We start from the raw sequence: 24,781 nt of genomic DNA on the forward strand, positions 1-24,781 counted from the left end.
TGAAAACAGGGGGCTATGTCCCTACTGGAAGGGAGGGGTAAATGCCAGAGAGGGGTGTCTGGAGAGAAGATGTTGTCACGGCAGATTTATTACTGTCTTGTTCTGTCTTCACCATAGTCAACGCTGTGGCTGCAAGAGTCAGTTGATGCACTGTGCGTTTAATTTTGTCAGTTTCCTTATGCTTCCGTTTAGCTTCCCTTTTTTCTTTCCATGAGACTTCTTTCACCTTCTTATCCAACTCCTGCATCTGTTTTATCATTTCCAATTCTTTTTCCCGTAACTGATGAATAAATGTCATCGTACTTCAAGTCTGTTTCAAATCCATCTGAACCAATACTTTATGCAATTTCTCCTTGTCCTTATCTTTCTGTTTCTTCTCTATTCCACCCAACACCTGTCCTTCTAAAATCCCATACATTTTATCTCATTCGCCATCGTCAAGTCGTCAAGTTTCCCCTGTCGTCATCGTCAAATCATCTGTTGTCCGGACTACATCCACCATATTGTTCACATTCTCATTCTCATTCACATTCTCTGTAAAATTCACCTTTCATATTTATTTTGAATCCTTCTTTGGTCACTCTCTGTATCTCTGTATCTCACTCTCCTTTGTGTTTTCAAATCATGCTGCTACGTAGTCCTCAGAACGTCTACGTTTGATAGTTTCAGCATTATATAGTTTAAATGCAAAAATCGGATACGGGTCACTTTAAAAGATGATTAAAGCGGGATGTCAAAAAAAAAAACGGATTTAGTCAGAAAATCGGATTTGGGCATCAAGACCCGCAGTGTAAATGTCTGTCAAACATCCAGACTTAAGATGAGTGAGATGATAGAAAAAATTTCACTTTGATGCAGACTCCTCAAAATCCAGTGAACCCTATGAGGTACATACATTTTATGGATGACAACTATTTTTTATTAGGAAGCAGCTGTTATGGGAGAAGTTGGGGCAGTACCCAGGCGCAGAGAGGATGAAGGAGACAGGAGGTTGCAGGGGAACAGGGGTTTTAATAACCGAAACTACAAAACCAAAAACCACTGCTTAAGCAGGCTAGAAAACTCGAAACGTGAAATACTCAGAAGGGGAGACATGAAAGCTACACAGAGACAGGGGAACAGCATAACATCAAACTATGGACCAGCACAGGAGGAAGGGAAGGACAGGGCTTAAATACATACAGACAAATGAGACACAGGTGAACACAATCAGGACAGATGGGGACCCAAAGTAAAACTCAGCACAGCAACAAAACAGGAAACCCTACAAAATAAAACGGGAAATGAACGCAGACCTCTAAAGAAAAACAAGGAACCAAACGCAAAGGCAAAGAAACTAAAACGCGTTACAGCAGCTGTTTGTTTGTTGCAGGTCTAGAATGAGAAGCGGTGAGTCTAAGAGCGAGGGGGGGGGGGGGGGGGGGTCTAAGGGCAGGGATGCCCAGTTTAGTTTAGTCAGTTTGTTAGTTCAATTTAGTATTTTCCTGTTGAATTCCATGTATTCATTAACCTTTTTGATTTGATGTTTTACTTTACAATTAGCGGTACGAAGCCCATCGAGACGACCGTTGTGATTTTGGGCTTTACATACAATTGAATTGTATTGAATTGAATTGAATGAGCCCCTCACCCACATAGTTGTGGTAAAAGTAAATGTTCAACCCCGTTACGTACACTATGGAATCTCCATGAATATTAAAATAAAATTGTTTATGAAAAATTCAATATGATTAAATTATTATATGTCCCTTGTTCTAATTAAATCATTTCAAACTGAACATTTCTCTTAAATAAATGTTTTTCTTCTCTAAAATCCTAAAATGTGACTAACTGGCAGAATTCACAGTGGTCATTTTCCTGAAATGGGCAAATTATTGGAAGATTTGTAATCCAAAATACAGACTTTAAGATAGTTCTCATCCTTTTAGACAAAAGTCAACACACAATTCTGTATTATTATTATTAATACTATTATAAATAAATGACACTTGTTGTGTTACAGTGTTGAAACAGGCATAACAGGGTTGAACATGGTGACGGGGTTGAAGGGACAAACACAGATTTATTTGGAATTCCATCCTCTAAAATTCAATGCTGGGAGTTTGTAGCAGAGTTTTCATTTCATAAGCACAGGAAAATTAGAAGGAAATTGCAGTTTAATGAAGTTTATAAAAATAATAATGGAGAACTACAACAGCATATGAACATATAACCTTATCTGCATTTTGAATTTCTTCCACTTTGGTGTTTTTTGTTCCTGGGATCATTCTACTCACATCATCTCTAACACAGAATCCCTTATTTTTTCTTTTGAGGCTTCAGAAAACCTGCTGGATCTCTTTCAGGATTTTTCATTTTCTTGTTTTAGTATCCAAGTGAGTCACTTTCAGATTTTTGCAACCTGTATTTGATTTTTGTTTTCAGCTGCTTTATTCGTCTTTGGTGATTTTTTTTATCTTTATTTCTAATTTCTTAAATGTAATTCATGGTAAAGTAAGGTTGTTTTTCTTTGTTTGGGGATTGATGACGCAATTTGAAGTTGGTCTTTTTACTTTTGAACATGGTGAATCAGAATCTGTTAAACGTTGGTATATTTTTGGGATTTTTCTTTCTTTTTCAGTTTTTTCTTGTAGTTCAGCTCTTTGCCTCTTGAATTTATTTTTTGTTCTTCTGTCCTTCCTCTGAGCAGATAGACGCTGCCTACAAAGGAAAACAAACTTTGGTTTGTTTGTGGAAAGGATTCCCCTTTGTCCTTGTTTTATAAGGAATGTAAAATGAATTGCATCAAAGGACATTTCATAACACTGCTTCCTGTCCAAACCTTGAGTATTGTTGTGATGGATCTTCTGCTGAAGTCACCAATTCTTGGAGCATTTCTTTCCTCTCTTCTTCTACATTCTTCTTCCATCTTTCCAGCTCTCTCTGAAGGTATTTCTCCCTGCTGCTGGTGCCGTCGTATTCAAAACTTTTACATGGAACTGAAATCTATTCAACAAGCAGTATGACATTTTTGATTGAATTATATGGTTATTATTGAAATAAATTTTTATTTCTAACAACACAAATATTAAAATCTCGTAACATTAAAACAAGTTATGGGGTTGAGAATTTGGATCAAAATGGCCGCCGTTTCATATGCTAAGCACCAAGAAGATGGAAGATAACGTCCATGAAGTTCAGAATTATATTGATTATTTAAATAAAAAACATTTTAGCAGGTTATAATGTTGAGTCGCTGTGTTTGATCACATTAAATGACCCAGCATCTCCTCTGTTCCTCTCTGTTCTCCCTCATCATCATCATCATCATCATCATCTGATCGTCTCTCCTCGTTCTTCTCTGTTGGGACTGACTTGTCATGTATGTCTGCTCTTGTTTTCCTAAAATAAGTGAACATGTTTTCAGCAGAAGTTTAAACCAGAATGAACATCTAGGTTTCTGTGACTTTAATAGTTGAATTATTCCTTCTTTAAGTCATCTCTGCTCTCTTTGATATCAGATGCATCACCAACCTCTAGTCTGTGTTCTTCTCCACTAAATCCTATGGCAAATATGATAAATATTAAATAAGATATAATTAAAAATTAGATCCTATGGCGAAGCAAGGATTATTAACTGTTTGAAATAATTAAACATCTTGCTAATGCATGTTTATTTTTTAAAATAAGAATACTTTTTAAAATGACTGCCTTGGTAGGAACTGTCTTTGTCCTGAGTGTCCACAATAAGACCAACCTGTTTCCGTCCATCTGTCCTGATTCTTTCTCTCTCACCTTCGTCAAAGCTGTTTGATATAAACTTTGTGTTGGGAAGATTTTCAAAAGAAAACAGACTAAACTATATGTAAAAATAGAGACATTTTTTTTATTTTAAGCATATTTTTATTCATTGTCAAAAATCTCCAAATGTTCAACTAAGATCCAAAATGTCGTTCAGGCAAAGTGATATTAAAAGCAAAAGGCTGTAAACTTAATATTCACTCACAAAAATAATAATTATCCAAACTTTTAACATAGAAAGAAACTAAATCACCATCTAACCACCATCACACATACTTCTACTTCTAGGAGCAGCTTTTATCATCATTCAGTGTTGTTTCAAAGGATAAAAACTTTATCAGTGTTTTGGTGCATCTAGTTCAAAATTTTTTAAAACAAAATCAGTACAAACAAGCTCCTTTTTTTTTCCATGATTAGTGATTCTGTAAAATCTGATCAGTACAGCTGGAAGACACTTGGGACCATTTTATTGGTAGCCGGAAGTGGTTTTTTTATTGAGGTTTTTGGAGGCTTTTCTGCTGTTGGTGTTTCACAAAATTAGGGAAATGCCAAATATTTTTGGAGTAATCCCACTGATGAGTTCTATGATTTAGTTTTTAATGTTTTATAGACATAAAAATGATTTTCACAATAACAGATTTAAAAAAAAAATCAAATCCTCTGAAATGTTTCACAAAGACACACAAAACAGAAACAAAGTTATTTCTATAAATGATGCAGGAGTTCAGCTCTAAAAATTGACAAAAGAGCAAAGAAAACAGAAATACATGATTTGTTATTTCTTTACTATTATTAACATTTCCAGACTTTTGTTCTGCAGCATCTTCATATTTGTATAATTTTGAGAGAATTTATTTTACGGAGAGCAAAATTGGATTTATGTTGCTGTTTTTATCCATATTTATGTTCAAAACGTTCAGTTTTAAATGTCTAAGAGTTTAGCTTTAGTTTTTTTCAGTAAATGTTTATCTTGTTCTGCCTAAAACCTAAAGCATGTTTTTAATTTAGGCCCCTGTGTGACTGAGTTTGACCCCCCTGGAATATGATTCTAGAACATTCATGCATTTTGTGTAAAATGGCCAAACAGAAGATAGAGACCACAAACGGATGTTGTCAAATGTGTGTGAGCGCGGGGGGGGGGGGGGGGGGGGGGGGGGTGTTACTTGCCCGGTGAGTGAATTAGTGTGGAACCAAGCAGCTTTAGCCTGAATGTTTCCACCTCTGTTTCTGTCACTGCTAGAACCTTCCTGCTGTCTCTCAACCATTACAGAAAGTTTTCTTCATTCCTTCTACATTTCTGCCATTTCTGTTCAGAATTGAGCCCTCGATTGTTTTTCTTTTGCCTTCTCATCAGATGTAAACACGGTTCAACTACAAGTAAGCAACAGCGCGCGTCCCCGCGAGAGACGCGCTGGGGCGCGCTCTCTGAGGGAGGAAAGAAGGGAGGGAGGAGCGGCTGCGGTGCTCAGTCGGTTACAATCAATGAGCTTCTGTTACTGATCATTTCATGTAAATCTATGTTAACAAACAGCTGTGAAAATAAAAAATACGAACTATAAATAACTTTCCGAACTTCGGTTTGGCCAGCGCCCTACGCGACGCAATGCTGGTCTGCTGGGACCAGAGTTTCTCTGAACCGTCTTAGGCCTTCATGAAAACTTTCAGAGCGGCCATGTTGTCAGTCAGTGACCTGTTGTGTTTGTCTGCTGGTCTTTTCCTCACAGATCAGTAACAACAGCTTCATCATGATGAGAACAGAAAACAACGTTTACACAAACACTCACCGAAGAAGAAGAAAATGGAGAAACTCCAACGTCTGTGTCTGCTGGATAAACTCTGCTGACTGACTGAGAGCAGAACTCCTCCCTCTGTGTGTCTGTTTGTGTGTGTGCATGAATGGCTGCGACTTTTCTCACTTCTGCGACCCCTCACTTCTCTACAGAAATCACGTGACTCCAGTTGCAGCAGTCAAGACGCTGCTGGGTCCTAAAGAGTATGAGGTTCAGCTCTGAGGGGCTGAAATATACGGAGCCCCCCAGGTGCCAGTGGTTAAAAAAATCTGATAAATGATGTGCACGGACTGTGGCTTAAACAATTGTGTTTCGTACTGATGCTGAATCGTGCATGCGCACTAACCCCACTTGGACAAACTATGTAGCGTTTAGATCTGCTGGGTTCTACGTATTTTCATTTCATGTTTCTTCTTTTAACATAAATTTCTTTTCCTTCATAAGTTGTGTCTGAAATTATTTTTTTGTAGTGTTTATTGAGAGATTTTCCACAACCCACTTGTAAAAAGATCTGTGGCTGCTAGAATGAACCTGCTGCCCCACGTGAGTCTTGTAGCTTCTGTCTGCAGGCGGGGGTGAGGGGGGGTTACAGTGTGAGCTACAAAGGAGACTTTGGACCGCAGTCATCCTGCTCTGCATGAGCGATTATCATTACGATCAGCATCCTCAACAGACTCAAAAAAACACATTGATTAAGATGATCGTATTGATAAGAACTACATGTGATAAATTGGTGGAAAACACTTTTTTTTCAAATTGACACTTTTTCAATTTGCTTGAAGCTTGAAGTCCTGAGGACTCCTTCAGCTGTTGGGCTGAGAGTCTGGAAGCTTCAGCTGTCCTGCTTTTCTCTGCAGTGACACCAGCTTCCTTCATTTTCTCTCTCTCTCTCTCGCTCTCTAAGCTGATGTTTCCTGCAGGGATTCCTGCAGGAGTTCCTCCTGCTCCTTCTTTCCCAGAGTTCCTGCAACCAGACGGAGTCTTTGTGCTTTGGAGCTGCTTCTCTTGGATGAAGCGCTTGGCTAGCTCACTTTGATCTCTTTCGTGTGGGACTCATGTGGGTGGAAACACATTTCTGCCTTTCAGGACATCTTTTTGTCTTTATTAGGATTGAAAACGGAGGAAAAAAAACTTCTTTGGAGAGAAATCTGCTTTGTTTGTTGTTGCTATGAGGTTGTTGAACAAATGTGGTCACTTTCACAGCTTCACTTCAAACTACTTCCAATGGACAGAAATGATACCTATTAAATTTATGAAAAAATAAATTTTAAAAACATTTTCTGTGTTTTTTCCCCCTGTAATTCTAGGTCTGTATTCTTCATACATGACTAAAATAACAAAAAACAAACCAAATCAGTCAGAGGTATTCCAGAAAGCATGTTTAAACTACCCTGACTTTAAGCCTGAACTCTGGCTGAAATCCGCCTGAACTTGCTTACTCTGGGTATGTCAGTTCCAAAAGACCGGATAAGAGTTAGCGTAATTACGCTCGACTTGGTAACCTTGGGTTAATGCACGTGCACGGCGAGTACATAAAGACATTCTCAATGGATCACTGATTTCCGGATTCACCATGGAAACTCGTGGAGAAAAAAAAGAAAGCGCTACACTTCAGTGAGATGCAGTCTGAGATTTTAATGATGGCGTATGAAGATTATACGTCCATCAAAAAAGTAACACAGCTGGATCAGCAAAAGAAAGAGTTTCTGCTTGTAGTAGAGTTTCTGATCTCATTTCCATTATATATATATATATATATATATATATATATATATATATACACAATTTTGCCAACTTACCGTAAATGAATTAATTATATTGGTAACAAGTAATTGAGTTAAATTTATTCAACCTAATTTCTTACGTCTATAAAACTCAATAATTGTTTATACAACTCAAATTTACACTTTTATCTAACTAAATAATGATGACGTGTGATTGAGCCTACAAGAATGATTGGTGGAGACAGTTAAAGCCAAAAATGGCTGAGGCTACAGCTCAATTCATGGTACCTATCAAAACGTCTTTAATAGAATCAAATAAACACAAAGAAAAAAGTATTTTATGATCTTTCATAGTCCTAACAACTAAGTGTTTTATCAGGACCTGTTTGGATGAACACAGAGCTGATATCCTTGAGATGTGAAATGTTTTTAGATCAGTTAATGAGGGCTATTTCCCATGGCCCACCAGTGTGCCGCGGCACACACCGGTTGAAAAACACTGGCTTAGAGAAGATGAAAACCTAAATAAGCTGTCCAAGAAATCAGGGTAAGAAAAGACAACACTTTATTGATCCCCGGAGGGAAATTCAGTTGTCTCAGCAGCCAAACAAGAAATATAGCAGTTAGAAAAACAAATAAGTCAGTAAAAATTTAAATAGAGATAAAAAGTCAAAGTATACGTCATGAATAAGTAAATACAGCAGCAGTTTCAGCAGTCCTAAAAGTTGTCCCAAACTGCTATTGGGAAGCGAATCATATATCAAAACAACTAAAGTATTTATTTCTTTATTTTTTTTTCCAGAAAAATTCCTTTCTACACTCATTTGTGCCTCCCTCTAATGAAGTCACTGCGTCAATATGGTATGGAGGCCATCAGCCTGTGGCTCTGCGTACATGAAATAAAAGCTCAGGTTGCTATGGAGTTCATTAGAACATTGGGGTATTTTTAAGCATTAAAAACCTATTTTCAAATATTATTTTTTTCTGAGATACAGAACTTTCCAAGTCAAATAAAGTCTTCTGCTGTGGTACAAAGGTTGAGAGGTCGACATATTATCAGAAAAGTTTAGAATTTAGAGTTTACACTAAATCCTTACATTGTCAAGAAAAAGTCTTACAAATTCTCATGTGTCTTTTGAGACTAGATCTGTGACTAAAACTTTTTTACATTCTTTACAAGAAAAAGGCTTTTCTCCTGTGTGAGTTCTCAAGTGTCTTTTGAGATTACATATTTGACGAAAACTTTTTTTACATTCTTTACAAGAATAAGGCTTTTCTCCTGTGTGAGTTCTCTTGTGTGTTTTGAGATGAGATACATTACTAAAGCTTTTTTTACATTCGTTACAAGAAAAAGGCCTCTCTCCTGTATGAATTAACATGTGTGTTTTGAGTTTATATACATGACTAAAACTTTTTTTACATTCTTTACAAGAAAAAGGCGTATCTCCTGTGTGAGTTATGTGTATTTTGAGACTAGATCTGCGACTAAAGCTTTTATCACATTCTTTAATGGTATAACATCTTTCAGCAGACCCAGTTTCCATGTAGTCAGACGGATTACAACTTATTCTTGAGTTTTTACCAGGCTTGATAGAGGAAAGTCTCTCTTCTTTTGGAGATTGTTTGTATTTCTTACCAAGATTTTTTTTCTTGGGATTTTTTCTAACATCAGAGTCACACTGACCTTCTGACATGAGAGAGCTGTCCACACTTTGGACATAACTTCTGTCTCTTATCTTCCTCTGATCTCTGTTCTGTGGGTCTGTCTCTTCATCTGTAGTTGATGTTGATTCTTCACGTTGGTTTCCTTCTTCATCCTGACTGATGAAGAGCGCATCTGGTTCCTCTTTAATCAAGGAGCCTTTTATACATTTCCAGGACTTTTGTTTTTTTCAAGCATCAATAAACTCTGTGATCATTGAAGAAAATGTTTGAGGAGTCTGGAGGACCAGAAGAGACTAATTGAAATATATATACATATGCAGAGGTGAGTAGTAATGCGTTACATTTACTTAAGTAAATTTTTGGTGAATTATACTTGTGAGAGTAAAGGCCTGTTCACACCGGGACGAATTTTGGGCGCGATATTCGCTGACGTTTAACGCCTCGTGACTAAAGGGCACCAATGTGAGTGTGCATACCGACGCGAAAAACGCCACGCGTAAAAGCGTCATTTTTTAAAAACGCCTCGGGTTCGTTTTTTTGGTTTGACGCGCCGCGCCAAAAACTATACGACCAATAAGAATGTGTCTGGAGCTTCTGAAGTTAGAGTAAAACTCAACTTGGGGGCGCTCAAACACAAAACGGCCTTTCTGAGCACACATACCAGCGAAGTAGATAGACGCCAAGTAGCGTCTACACTGCCGCAAAGAAATAATGACGGACATTCTAAAATATCCTCGACAACACTCATAATACATTTTCAGGTCTTGTATCAGTCGATAAAACTCCCCATGTTCTTCTCTTCTCGTAACTATGGGATGTACCCAAAATCGGCGTCTTTTCTGGCATCTTTCATCATTCAACAGAACAATAATTTCTTCATCGCTGGAACTGGAGCTAGAGCTAGAGCTGCCGGTGCTTGAAATATTCATGTTTTCTTTGTATGATTCTGACAAGCGCGTAAATACTTGCTCTCTTCTTCTGAGTGAAAAGCGAGTTTAAGAAGCGTAAAGCTGCGCAGCGCCACCTTGTGTACAGTGGTATTTCTGTTTCATTAAGCGCCATCTAATATCAGGGAATGAAATTGCATGTTCACTCGGCTCAACGTCAGCGAAAATCGCCTGGGTGTGAACACAAAAAACGTGTTGAAAAACGCTGGCGGATAACGGCTGGCGAATATTCGTCCCGATGTGTACGGGCCTTGGGCAAGGTAATTTTATTTGTATAGCACAATTCGTACACAAAGTAAAAAAGAAAAGAAAAAAACAGAAAAAAGAAAAGCACGAATCTCAAACCGGCTTCTCTGTTTCTTCGATGAAGGTCACATACCTATGTGGTGTAGCTGCAGCTGTGGTTTCCAGATGACATCCAGCAGTCTGCGCTGACGACAGAGCTCCTGCTCGTACTGGACGATGGTTCCTTCACAGAGTCTGCAGATTTCTTCAGCAGCAGCAGCTAGTCGCTCGCTGATCAACTCTCTCAGAGACTGAAGGGAAGACATGGTTCCTGCTCCGATCTTCAGCTCCAACTCCCACAAACACCGCCGTCCTCTTCACTGCAGCTCCGATCGATCATCTGCTAGTCTCACAATCACAGCAATCCACGTTGTCTTTCCGTTCAACACTTCTTCACTCATTTACAACACTTTGGAAAATGCCGAGAGTTCCCACACGAACCACGTATCGTCCTTTCTGTCCAAAAACCTCACAAACGTCCCAACAAAACACCACCGTCCTCTCAACACAAGCTAACGCTGCTAGCCTGCTAACAAGCTAACGCTGCAAGCGCCTCGTGCTGTTTACTTCCGGGTCACGTGCAGGAACTTCCTTTAAAAAGAAACGTATAAAGTGCTTAACTGAACGTCGATATGGTTCAAAAGGCTTCAAACATTTTTGAACAGTTTTAATTCAGGAGATAATAACGAAAATAAAATCAAAATAGAAAGAAAAATGTATCGAGAAAATCTTTTGAGAGCTGTTGTGACGTCATCACACTGTGTCTCATTCCAATGTTTTTTTTTCTTTTTTTTCTTTTAATTGAACTTCAAACAAACACATACACATAACTACAGCAAGGAAATAAAAACGAATAAAACACAGACAAAAAAATAATAAACAGCATTAAAATTGTAGTTTACTACGACGGCGTATTAGGGCCACCAAAAAAAAAAAATTAGAGCCACCAAAAAAAAAAAAAAGTAAAATTACGAGATTTTATCTCGTAAATTTAGGAGATAAAAACTCGTAAATTTACGACTTTTTATCTCATAAATTTACGACTTTTTATCTCATAAATTTACGAGAAAAAAGTCGTAGATTAAGGAAAAACACCGAAGTTGTCCGTTTATTGGAGCCTACCTTGAAGATGAAGTATGTGGAGCCTTTTGTGAAGCTTCATTTCCGGATTATTATAGGTGTAAAACAAAGAGATTCTGAACCTTTTGGTTCAAAATCAGATTATTTTCCGTGTAGCAGTCTTTCCGGGGTTCAGTGTCAGTAAAGCGGAGTTTAATATGTAAAATAAGGAGCTCAGAGACACGTTTGGGTGTAGACAATCGCTGCAGCCTTTATTCTCCTTTTCATTCACATATCCTGAAGTTCATTTGTCTCATTACGTCATGAACCTGTCATCCCAACACCAATGCGGAAGTAAACAGTGTTACAAACGCCCCCTCCTGCAGATGAAATGTCCCGTTTCAGCATAAAACAATAAAGAGGAATGAAAATAGTGTTTTATATTAGCTTTGGAACGTTGAAAATGCCAAAAAAAAGTGCTCCTCCTTTTGTGTGACGGAAGCGTCACACAGACGTAGAGTCTTGTCTTTGGTGGAGGAAGAAAGGATTCAAGCGAACAGCTGCAGGGACACCGACGACGGCTTCATCGGACTGCAGAGATCCTGCAAACCAACCATCAATAAATAAAACTTTAATGAATCGTAAATCAAACAAATGACCTTCCAGACATTTGGAACGTTATCAATAAACATTCAGCTCACCTGTTCAACAAAGTTTACTCGGTCTTCTCTGCGGCTGCACGGCGTTCACCTGCTGCTCTGCATGCTCACTTCCACTGTAATCTCCTAAAATTACGAGTTTTTATCTCCTAAATTTACGAGATAAAATCTCGTAATTTTACTTTTTTGTTTTTTGGTGGCTCTAAATTTTTTTTTTTTTGGTGGCCCTAATACTCCGTCGTAGTTTACAATACTAGGCATCGTCATAAAACATTTAGCATATAGTCTTCATTGAAAATAGACAGTTTTATTACTTTTATTTTCACTAATTAATTTAAACATTTAGCATATAAACTATTCTCTTCATGAAATGTATTGAATAACATTCTGGCTTTTGTAAAACAAAGTGATTTTGATTTTCGTTTAACAGAATCCCTAATACCCCTAGTATTTGGTGAAATAAAAAAACACACAGAACTTAAAGACATAAACACATAAACAAAAAAGAGAAAATTTAGGATTAAAGAAGCTGGTGTCTTAAATCAGAGGTTAAATGGGCCCCTACCTATTTACTAAATATGAAACTAAGAATTTTAACATTAGAGGATGATTTTTACTAAATTGTTTAACTGGAAAAAAATATAAATTGTTATTACAAATTAAAGAACCATAGTGATTAAGACCTTTCAAATCTTAGAAAAAAATAATAAAATAAAAGGTAAAATGTAAAACAAAGAAAAAGAATATTAGACATACTAGCGTCTGTACCATTGACTTAACATTGAAAGAGGGCACGCCCACCGCTGAAATGGCAACGCAGGACCTCAGATGGTCTCTGTACCATTGAACCGGAGTCACACTGGATCCAGCTGTCAGGAATGGGAGGAGCCAAAATGCAGAACCTGGACTCAGAGGCAGAAACGTCAAGATTTGATCAATGAACAGAAACAGGAGAAAATCCATGGAGAAACCAAAAACTGATGATCTGACACTGTAGACCTGAAAACAGAGACTTCTACTGACTGAAGACAACAGAAATGAAGACATGTGGATGATTGACAGGGACCTGGAGGGACTGACAGACAGAACACCACCAGAACCACTGAAGAACGGACCTGCAGAATCCTCACAGCAACAGCAGGAGAACATTCATTCTCATTCAAACTGTTGCATTCTGGGAATGAAAGCTGGAAGACAGGGCTGCTCAATCCTGGTCCTAGAGATCTACCAACCTGCCTGTTTTCCAGATCTCCAAGCCCTGCTAGCTGCTGATTGGCTCCATCAGATGTCTCCAGATTGTGACTGGATGAACACACCTGGTCCAGGTGATCAGCAGGAAGGAGTGCAGGGAGAGCTGGAGAACAGGCAGGTGGTAGATGTCCAGGAGCAGGAAGGAGGACGTCTGTGTTTCCAACATCTGGATTCAACTGGATTCCTGTTGATTCTGCCTGCAGCACATTGTGCCGACATCAAGAGCCTCCAGTGTTTGATTCTTCCAAGTCTGGGATCAAGTGAACAAACTCATGTTGACTAGAGTTTGCTGACATCCAAATGACAATTGGATGACTTTCAGCTCCAGGGATCAGAAAGGAGTCGTTGTCTCCAGGTGACTTCATCTCTGGTCGTCTGCTTTCAAGGAGCAAAAAGTCTTTTCCCACTTTGAGCCTCGCCCCTCTGGAATCCTGATCCTGATGCTGGTGGTCTCTCTGCAGCTGTTTCTGGATCCTGGGCCGTTAGCCTCCTTCAGCTCATGGTTCCTCTGTCAGTCTCTTCTCCTCAGAGGCCTGTCAGCACATTCAGATCAGTTCAGATCCATCCAGACCTCTGCAGGAGCAGACACATGGAAAACATCCTCCATCACCTGGAACACCACTAGCAGCCATGGAGCCGCTCCACTCAGTCGCCGTGGCGGCAGAGGCCAGAGGCCACTTTCAGTGTGAGGTCAAAGGTCAGACGTGATGTGAGCAGCGCCGCCACACTGTCACTTCCATGTAGACATGTGTGTTGTTGTTATGTGTTGTTGTAGTCCAGCTGAACAAGCTCTTGGTGGTGTTGTTGGTGGAAATTACAGTTTGAAGTCCAACACGTCTGGACTAAACCAAACTTCTTCAAAGCAGATTTGACCTTCAGCTGTTTCACATCACAACTTCAATCTGCTTCCAATCTGCAACCAGTAGAGGGCGCTAAGCGGGAAAAGCTTCACTGTTTGCCCAGAAGACGAAGCCTCACCAAGCCTTCATGAAGGTCAGACTCCGTGCACGGTGGAGCACGGAGTCACGGTTAGCGCTCTGAGTGAGAAGGTTCAAATCCCAGCTGGGACCTTTCTGTGTGGAGTTTGTCTGTTCATTCCACCCGTGTTTCCTCCCACACGCCAAAAACATGCTTCATACGTTGATGGTTCCTCTGAATGCCCCTAGCTGTGTGTGTGTGTGTGTGTGTGTGTGTGGGGGGGGGGGGTGTTGTAACCTGTCCAGAGTGAAGCGCCTTCATCCAACAGTGGCAGCTCAGACTCAGAAGTTCAGAAAATGGATGGATGGAGGAATGTTGGTCTTCAACTGTTTGACTTTTTCATTCTGAAATAGACTTTTTTAGGTCTAGTCAGAGAAATATGGGAGTTATTTTCATCATATTTGCTGCTTCATTTGATTGACAGCCCCTGCTGGACACAATTGAAGTTTTTCAATGAGTTGAGAAAAATGATTGAAGTTTGAACAAAACTAAAAAAAGTTTCTGTGACTTTCAAATCTCTATCAGAATCCAACACCATAACTTTGGTTCAACAAGATCTTTTCATTTCATCCAACAAAAGGTCATTTTAACACAACTAATCCAGTTTGATGACTTGACTTCAACTTTTAAGGCCTCTGAGGAGAGGAGGCTGTCTACCTATAGACACCTATATACTTCTATAGAAATAGAGACACTGATGCATTATGGGAAGAAATCCATTTTTAGTTGGATTTGGATCTTTTACTGCACCACAGTTGTCACAAATGTCAATGAAAAGACCTTAAAATGAGGCTTTGAACTTGCTGTTGATAGAATAGTCCATTACTACAGGAGGACGGGGGTGGGGGGTTGGGGTGGGGGGGAGGGGGGTACAACCCTTTTAACTGGACAATTTGATGTAATTTCAGTGTTTTTTATTTTTATTTCCAGAGTTAAATAAAAATGGTCATTAAATTATTTCAGAATTATTTTATGTTTTCAGCTCGAAGCCTCCAAAGTGCTGGGGGCCCCAAGTCTCCCCCCCCTCCTCAGTGGTGGACAATCATAAACAGCACAGAGGAGAGGCGGAGCCTAAGTGCTGAATTTGCTGAAATCATTGAATTGATGTCATTCCTGTTTCAGCAAAGTCCTAATGTCCATTATTAGCAATTATTCATGACAGGAAATGAAACCACGTGGTAGTGCCTTTCCCCGGGGAGTCTGATTCCTGGATGGGCCCGCCCTCTGACCCCAGGCCTGTCCTGCCCCCTCCTAGTCATCCACCTCCTGTTGTAACAGTGACATCTGTCCACCACTAGGGTGTCTCAGCTCTGATCTGTTCGCTCAGCTGATGATAAAAAAAGTAATAATTCTGGAACCAGAACAGATGAAGCTGAAATCCATGAAACTCAAAGACAAAATAGATTTGAATCTGGTTTCAGATCTAGTTTTTATTCAATTATGATGCAACGAATCAGAGACAAATATGAAATGTTCAGTGGTCTTTTCTCTAGGATTAAAATGAACACTCAACTATGATTTGGTACCAGATTCAAGCAGCCAAGCAAGCGCAAGAGGTCCGACCTGCATGTTGTCTGGCTGGATCTGGAAACCGCCTAATGTTCATTTCCTCATCAGCTCATTACCTTTGCCTTAGAATTCTTCTACATCCCAATTTCTATCCAGAGAGTAATATGCAACTATTTCAGCAGTTCCTAAGTAGGTTACACCACACAGGAAGCTAAGACCAGCTGGCACCACCTTGAGAAATGAATTGCAATGGGCTGCTCAATCTCTACCATCATCTTCACGGCAGCCTTCGAGGTCATTCTGATTGGTGGTAGGGAGATGGGGGGAGGGATAAAGTCACAGTCAGGCCAGCGACTACCAGCCTTGCGGAGTTACATGGATGATGTAACAAGCCTGCTGCAAACAGCACCATGTACTACCAGGTTCCTGAAGAGGTTTGAAGATCTCCTTGGATGGGCCAGAATGAGAATCAAAGCTTGGGAAGACTGTATACGGCTGAGCTGTCTGACACCCACATGCCAGTCACCATCATGCTCCAGATCACTGACGGACTGGAGAGGATTGAGAAAAGCCACCTCCCAGGGAAATCCAAAGTCTGGTGCTACCAATTCATCCTCTATCCATGCTTGATGTGGCCCCTGAAGTTGTGTCAGATTACATCATCCACAGTAGCAAAAATGGATGCCATAGCCAACAATTTCATCCGTAAATGGTTTGGCTTACCTCGAAGTCTGTCCAACACAGGCCTTTTTGGGAAAACACACTCCAGCTTCCATTGAAATCCATGAGCCTACGCTACAGACAGGAGAAAACAAGGCTTGTGCTTGAGCTGAGAGACTCAACTAACCCTGTTGTAAGAAACACCAAGGCACCTGTCCGAACTGGAAGCAAACGGAGGCAGAAGAGGCTGTTGACCAGGCCATCATCAAGCTTAAGCACAACAACGTCGTGGGAAAGACACAGTCGGGAAGAGCTGGATTAGGCTGGGGAACAGCCCCCAAGTTCAGGTCCAAAGCCACAAGAAGTGAGAGGAAAGAGCTGGTGATTGAAGAGGTGACCAGGAGCGAGGAAAACCAGAACAAGATCAAAGCACTCAGCCAGTCACAACAACATGGACAAAATGGGAAGGTGTGGTCAATAGGACCATAGGGTGGTCTGACATATGGAAGATGCCTCAAGCAAGGCTGAGCTTCCTCATCCGGGCCACCTATGACACATTACCCAGCCCCAGCAATCTGAGTCTATGGTTTGGCTCAGAGGAAAACTGCCATCTCTGTAAGACTCCAAACCCTACGTTACAGCACATCCTGTCTGGTTGCAAAGCAGCTCTGGCCCAGGGTAGGTACAGATGGCGGCATGACCAGGTCTTGAGGAAACTGGCAGAGGTTCTGGAAGTACGGAGGGTGGAGGCAGCCAAAGATCATCCCACAAAGACACCGTCTTTGATTCACTTTGTTGGAGAAGGGGCTTGAGCACAGAACACCAACCAGAGAGGGACACCATCACTGCTAACACCAGGATGTGACTGGAACTTAAGGGTGGACCTCAACCGTCAGCTCAAGTTCCCACCAGAGATAACTACCACCTCTCTGCGGCCAGACATCAACCTGTGGTCCTCTGCAGCCAAAGCAGTAATCCTGGCAGAGCTCACAATCCCTTGGGAGGGAGGAATGGATGCTGCATACGAAAGGAAGAAGGACAAATACACAGAGCTGGCAGCTGAGTGCCAAGATGCTGGGTGGTCAAACATCATCTGCCCGGTGGAGATTGGCTGCATTGGCTTTGTTGGAACATCCACCTAGCTCCTCCTTAGGAAGATGGGAGTGACTGGGTTGAAATTGAAGAAGGCATCCAAGGACATAGTGGAAGAGGCGGAAAAAGCCAGTTTCTGTATATGGTTGAGGAGGAAGGACAGTTCGTGGGGAAATGATTGGTCCTAAGGGCATCTGCGGGGGGCGGTAGGGAGACATCTCTGCAGTTGCTCCACCACCGTGAGATGTTCTGGGATTAATGGAGCGAAACATTAATGAAGGGTGGCTCCTGGCTGATGAGCCTGCAGCTGCCCAACTGGCACCGTCGGAGGTGCATCAGGCGGAAACGCCATGCAGGTGGCTTTTACCTGTGCTTACATCCAACCTGATATCTCCACATTCTTCATGTCTTCCATGCATTGTGAGATAAACACAGACACCGCTCCATGTTGCTATCAGGCTAATAACATTAGCTGATAGCTCCTCCCACACGCGGCCTGGTGCGTTCACAGGCTCTGGGACGTAGAAGCTTAGTGGAACTCCGACAGGCTCCCAGCCCAACATAGATCACTACTATATGTTCACGATAAAATAAAAACCGCAGAACACACCCTAAAATCACCCAAATTATGCATACCCATCCAAAGCCATTTTGACCCACAAATTTAGAACCAAAGCCATCCAGTCTCTGGTAACACTGTGGATGTGTTGAGATGCATACTCCCCCTAGTGTTGAGGAGTGTGCATTGCACCGTCACGTTGGCCGAAGCATCTTCGATCGATGTAGTCTGGGTGCTGCTGCTCATGTCTGAGTAAAGGAGTAGCCAATCACAAATGTTTCTCCGCCTTGTCTGGTTTGATTGACAGACAGAGACATTCTCCTGAAAAAGCTCTTCATGACATAAATCAGCCATTGGGAAAAATGGCAACATGAAATAAAAATAAAGCTACTTTGGAAAATATTGATTTTGAAATCCAAGGTTCTGAAAAAAGACGTTTTTAAAAAAAAAAAGAAATATATTGAATAATATAAAGGCTTATTTAAAATCAGTGTGCAGGTTTTTCACAATTTCATGATCTTTTTATATATTTATGATAGATTTATTGGTTTATTGTGTATTTGCATGAGGTCATATTTATTTATTGAATTAAATATTTATTTATTTAATTATGAGTAGTATAGGACTCCATATGTTATAGCTTAAGTTAAACGCTAAATCCAATAAACACTTTTATAAAACATTACCCACCACCTGTGACTGCTGTGGAGTGGACATGACTGTTTCTTAGGTTTAAACATTTTTCCAAACATACCTCTAGTACAGGGGTCGGGAACCTTTTTGGCCAAGAGAGCCATAAACACCACATATTTTTAAATGTAATTTCGAAAGAGCCATACAACACTGTAGTGTCCCTTTACCACACTGAGGCATGGAGACTTAACCACTTTTAAGGTTCTTTATTTTGGTTACTGTAGACCGTAACAAACGCCGTACAATTAATTCAGCAACTCCTGAATCTCTCCCGCCGGGACGACAGCGCTTCTCCCAACTTTATATTCCCCTGCTCCCACTCCAGCCCTCCCATTTCCCTTATTCGGCCCATAGCTGAACCCCATTGGTCCAAATTACCTAACAACAGGCTGAGCGACAGAACTGAGAGCCAATCAGATCGCTGCATGATGCGTTCTGAACTCCAGAACTTATAACACGGTCCAACAGCCACCCAGTCCAACTCAGTCCGCGACAATATGTGTATCACTAAATATACAAGTGAATGTGTGCATTTGATGTAATTTCAACATTTTTAAAGTACAATAAGTCTGTGGATTCTTTTTAATAACATTTTTATGCTGTTGCTAATAAATGATGAGTATTTCTCGTGGTACTTTTGCTGATGGTCTAGTCTGGTTTATACGTGGTGAGTTTCTGCTTGCTTCACGCAGGCGTTCAGACTTTAAACGTGATCATAGGTTTGTCTGAATGTTCTGTAGATGTGAGAAAGACTGCTCACATGCAGACGCGGAGCCAAACACACACTCACACACTGCAGTGAGTGACGGGCAGCGGGTTATACGTTTTTACAATCCCTGCGCGATTCACCTTTCTGCCCGTGACCCCCCACCCTCTGCTTTCTTCCTCACACATCCCGTCCCCGCAACTTCGCACTCTTTCTCAGAGACGGGAGCGGGCAGTTTTAGGCACGGCAATTCACAGATTTCCGGCTGGTACAAACTCTGTGAAATAATAGATAATAGTAACTGATAGCGCTGGCGCAGATTTTTCTCTCCAAGCACCGATACAACTCCGCGCCTCTGGCATCCCATCGCGCCTGGGAAGGACTGGTCTGATAACATTTTTAAAAAATATATAATTAAAGATTTGTCTGCGAGCCACATGTGACCATCGCGAGCCATAGGTTCCCGACCCCTGCTCTAGTAGTTCAAAAATAATTATGACTTTATAACAAAAGACATAAATGACAGTTTCAATAGATGGATGCAGTTTAATACATCACTGATTGGTCAAATTAATGTCTACAAAATGAACATTTTCCCAAATCTACTGTATGTTTTTCAAAATATCCCCCTGCCACCGCTTGACGGCTGGTTCAAAACTATAAAACAAATGATTATTTGTTTATATGGAAAAATAAAAAATCTAAAATAAGGCTATCGCTCCTCCATCTGCCTTACAGTGAAGGAGGACTAAAATGCCCTAATATAATGTGGTATTACTGGGCTGCACAGCTTGGGTCTGTAAGATACTATTTTACAAAAAAAAGATGCCCCACAATGGGCAGAAATGGAAAATAAAACTTTAATCCCATCTTTACCTCTTTATATATTTTCCAACTTGGAAGCTAACTTGAACAAGAAAACTAATAATTCAAAGGTTATAAACATGATCAATGTTTGGTATAGTGTAAAAAAAAGTAATGAAATAACAAAATACGCTATCACAGCTAAGGCCCATTTTGGCAAACCAGCAATCTCAAAGCAGGCACAGCAGATGCAGTGTTCAAACAATGGGCAATGAATGGTTTGGAAAAAATTCAAGGCCTGTATCCAGCAGCAGCCTCAGACATGATGTCATTCGAAATGCTACAATCAAAATATAATATTAATAGAAAAGACTTTTACAAATACCTACAATTAAGAAACTATATTAGAACAGAAAGAAAATCTCTTTTAAAGCCACAAAAGTCTAAACTAGAAGAACTGGTTACCAAAGACAGTAGGAGAGGAGCTATTTCAGAATTTTATCATTTGTTACTTACAAACTCAAAAGAAAATGCAAATATGAAACTTGATGCATGGAGAAAAGACCTAGAAACAGACATATCAGTAGAATAATGGCGAGTAGCCTGCACAAAGGCACAAAAGCAAACTACAAACTCAAGATTGAGGCTTTTACAGTATAAATGGTTAATGCCAGTTGTTAAATTAAATAAATTCAATATCAATGTTCCAGATACTTGCTCAATATGCAATGAGGAAAAAGGAACACTTTTTCACCGTATATGGAACTGTAGAATAATAAAACAGTTCTGGTCTGTAATCAGAGAAACTATCAAACAAATGATCTCAAAATAAAATAACACTGAAACCAGTCATCTTTATTTTGGGAATCTATCCCCAGAATAAGATATTCTAGATCAGAAAAATCACTTATAGACATATGTTTATTGCAGGGCTAAAAGGTCAATAGCAATTAACTGGAAAAACTGCACAGGACCAACACTAAAACAATGGATTAAACTGATGTTAACTGTACTGCCGATGGAACGTAGAACATTTTTGTTAAAAGGAAAAAAGAACTTGTTTGAAGCTGTTTGGAGACCATTTATAGCATTTGTTGAGGGCATGGATCTGTCTGACAGTGATGATGTTTAAAACTTCAGCCTGAACTGAACTCTATGCTGGATCTCTACTTATTTTTTGAATAAAAATAGGTCTCTGCAGAAAGTATATCAATGTTTTGTGTTCAAGTGTTCAAACCCATGTTGAGTATTTTATAAGACAAACAATTTACGGTGTCTGAGATCAAGTTTATATTTTTTTCACATTTTTATTTTTAAATGCTTGTTCGTTTGTGAATGTGTGTTGTAATGCCAAAAAAAAAAACCAATAAACATATTGTTGGAAAAAAATGAATGATTAAATTACTTAATAACAGGTAATGATTAATTAATCACATAAAGAATTCATCTCATGACAGCTGTAATAAAACTGTCATAATTCATTTTTTGACATTTTTAAAAGCTACATTTTATAAATGATTGTCTTAACAGCCAGGAAAGCAGAAATAAAAAGTATTTTCTTAAACAGTGAAGTGGAACTTTGTGGTTCTTGTTGGGTTTTGGTCTGGAAGACACTGGATCAAATGGTTCTTTAGTGTTAAAGGTTCCAGACTCTTGATCTCCACTGAAGCTATGAGTATGAAATGTCATTCCACAGACAAACCATCAACAAAATGATCCTGATGCTGCTGAGGTTCTTATGGAAGTGGAGCAAATCTCAGCAGAGATGCAGTTTTTCTAAACTGAAATCACTGAAATTAAACAGCCTGAACATTCATGGAGCTGAACTGGACACAGAAAAACCTCCCTGTTGTGTTTCCACCCACCAATGAGGAGCAGTTTGATGAAGATGAAGCTGCACTGGAGGAAGAATGAGTCCAGAAAAGATGGAGAACAATTCTGACACTAAGCAGTTTTTCACTGATGTGTTCAGGTTTGAATCTTTTCTGTCTACAGATCCATGAGCAGGACCCTGTCTTTGGGTTTTAGCTTGAAATGTAGTTTTGGAAATAGAATCTGTCTGAATGTCTGGAATGGAGACATGGAGACATCAAAGAGGTTTAGATGGATTTTGGGTTTGACAGAGAAATCTGCTGAAAAGAACTGAACTACAAACTTAGAACCACAGACGACTAAACAGATTGTACTTTTTTATCTGCTAACAATTTTCTCTTAGATCTGTTAAGGTTTCCTGTTTGTCGTTAGCTGGAGGGACTAACTAAGATCATATGATTTGAAGAATGTTGTCGGCTGCACTGACCAACAATGTCTTCTGTCTTTTCAACTGGAGGGGACAGAAGAGACTCTTCCAGGACACGCTGTTGATGGACTGCATGTTTGGAGAGCTTGAAGCTCAAGATAGAACCGTTGTTGAAGTGAACATACCGATAGTGTGGAGATGAAGATCAGAGTCACACTGACCTGCTGACATGTGAGAGCTGTCCACACTTTGGACATGACTTCTGTCCCTTCTCTTCCTCTGATCTCTGTTCTGTGGGTCTGTCTCTTCATCTGTAGTTGATGTTGATTCTTCATGTTGGTTTCCTTCTTCATCCTGACTATCAGTTACATTAAAGCTCTGCTGATTGTTTAGATCTGCTTCACTGTTCTCATCTTCCTCATAAGTAGGAATCTCCATCAAGGTATCAGTCTCCTGCTTCAGATCAAGCTGATATTCATCCTGACTGTTGAAGAGTTCCTCTGGTTCTTCTTTAATCTGTGGAGGTTCTGGTTCCTCCTGTTCCTCTTTAATCTGTGGAGGTTCTGGTTCCTCCTGTTCCACTCTGAAGTTCCTCTGCTGGTTGCAAAGATCTTCTTCTTCAGTCATCCAATGCTGGGGCAGAACTGCAGGAACACAAACACAACAAGGAGCGTTTTATACATTTCCAGGACTTTATTTTTTTTAAGCAATAAAACAATCAATAAACTCTGTGATCATTCGAGAAAATGTCCAAAGGACCAGAAGAGACTAATTGAAATAAATACATATGCAGAGATGAGTAATAACGTGTTACAATTACTTAAGTAACTTTATGTTGAATTGTTCTTGTGAGAGTAAGACAAGGCAATGTTATTTGTAAAGCACAATTCGTACACAAAGTAAAACAGGAAAATGATTGGTTTATCGCCCTGGGAGTAAGTTAGTGTAGAACCGCCACTGAGTGACAGACGGGTCCCCAAAAAGAAAAGCATGAAGCTCAAAGGGCTTCTCTGTTTCTTTGATGAAGGTCACATACCTATGTGGTGTAGCTGCAGCTGTGGTTTCCAGATGACATCCAGCAGTCTGCGCTGACGACAGAGCTCCTGCTCGTACTGGACGATGGTTCCTTCACAGAGTCTGCAGATTTCTTCAGCAGCAGCAGCTAGTCGCTCGCTGATCAACTCTCTCAGAGACTGAAGGGAAGACATGGTTCCTGCTCCGATCTTCAGCTCCAACTCCCACAAACACCGCCGTCCTCTTCACTGCAGCTCCGATCGATCATCTGCTAGTCTCACAATCACAGCAATCCACGTTGTCTTTCCGTTCAACACTTCTTCACTCATTTACGACACTTTGGAAAATGCTGAGAGTTCCCACACGAACCACTTATCGTCCTTTCTGTCCAAAAATCTCACAAACGTCCCAACAAAACACCACCGACCTCTCAACACAAGCTAACGCTGCTAGCCTGCTAACAAGCTAACGCTGCTAGCGCCTCGTGCTGTTCTTCTTCTTTGTTTGGCTAACAGCGTCATCGTGCTTTAGCGCCACCAGCTGGTCTGGAGTGTTGTCTGTCGCTCATGTTATGATGACGATGGCGGGGAAATTAAGAAAAATAAATAATAATAATAATAATAATAATAATGGTAATAACAACAATATAATAAAACATCAGAACCAAAGAAAGTGGTCTGAGAAGAAGCAGCTCTGAAGCTCTGCAGCTGACGGTGCAGCTTCAGGACTCATGAGGAGGACCACACTGCAGCGCCTCCTGCTGAAGCATCAGAGAGTCTGCAGACAGAAGATCCTTCCAACAGCAAAGAGGTCTGCAGGAGCTCTTTCCACCACCAGCAACAACCTGAACCAAGCAGGACCTACAAGAAGTTCAGCCACTAAACTTCCACAACTCAGAAGCTCTGAGCTCCGTCTGAGTCTGCAGAGATGCTGAGCTCCTCAGCTGCTGCAGCTCCCACAGTCACATGAAGGTCTGCAGCTGCAGCAGGAAGTCCAGATGTTTGCAGCTGCTGCAGCTCCCACAGTCACATGAAGGTCTGCAGCTGCAGCAGTCTGGTGCTGTTTTCCAGTCAGTGTTCTTCATAGATTCTAAAATAGATTTATTTCTTTGAAGATTTTTTTCCCTGAGAGTTGAAAAGTTACAACATTTTCTGCCAGAATTGATCTAAATTGTTTTGATTTGGTTGTTTTCTCTTTTCTACATTTGACCAAACCCAAAGTGGGAGGAGTCATCTTTCTGCAGTTCCTCTGAATCATGGACAGAAGTTGTAGATGTTCCACTAGAACAGTGTTTTCTTCTTCTGTGGATGTTCTAGTGTTCTGAGCACATTGGTAAAGTCTGCTGCATTATCTGTCAGCTTCCATTT

At 40.3% G+C, this 24,781-nt stretch overlaps 2 protein-coding genes across 7 annotated transcripts in view; both read right to left on the reverse strand.

Annotated features, from left to right (window-relative positions):
• Positions 1–24,001, reverse strand: part of LOC144987317 (uncharacterized) — a 406,167-nt gene extending 382,166 nt beyond the window's left edge. Inside the window, exons 1-3 of one of the 6 annotated variants that reach the window (XM_078936667.1) lie at positions 23,437–23,992; positions 22,622–23,044; positions 10,286–13,733 (exon numbers count right to left, since the gene is read on the reverse strand). In XM_078936667.1, the coding sequence (XP_078792793.1) occupies positions 13,711–13,733; positions 22,622–23,044; positions 23,437–23,608 (618 nt within the window). In that variant the 5' untranslated portion in view covers positions 23,609–23,992 and the 3' untranslated portion in view covers positions 10,286–13,710. The other 5 variants (XR_013651195.1, XR_013651194.1, XR_013651192.1 and 2 more) reach the window with 5 other exon arrangements.
• LOC144986688 (NLR family CARD domain-containing protein 3-like) overlaps positions 1–24,781 on the reverse strand; it is a 520,304-nt gene that overhangs the window by 358,893 nt on the left and 136,630 nt on the right. The gene's annotated exons all lie outside the window — the stretch shown is intronic.

The sequence above is a fragment of the Oryzias latipes genome, chromosome 2 (assembly GCF_053564925.1).
Source record: "Oryzias latipes strain Hd-rR chromosome 2, Olatipes_Hd-rR_3.1".
In the NCBI taxonomy this organism is placed as follows: Eukaryota; Metazoa; Chordata; class Actinopteri; order Beloniformes; family Adrianichthyidae; genus Oryzias; species Oryzias latipes.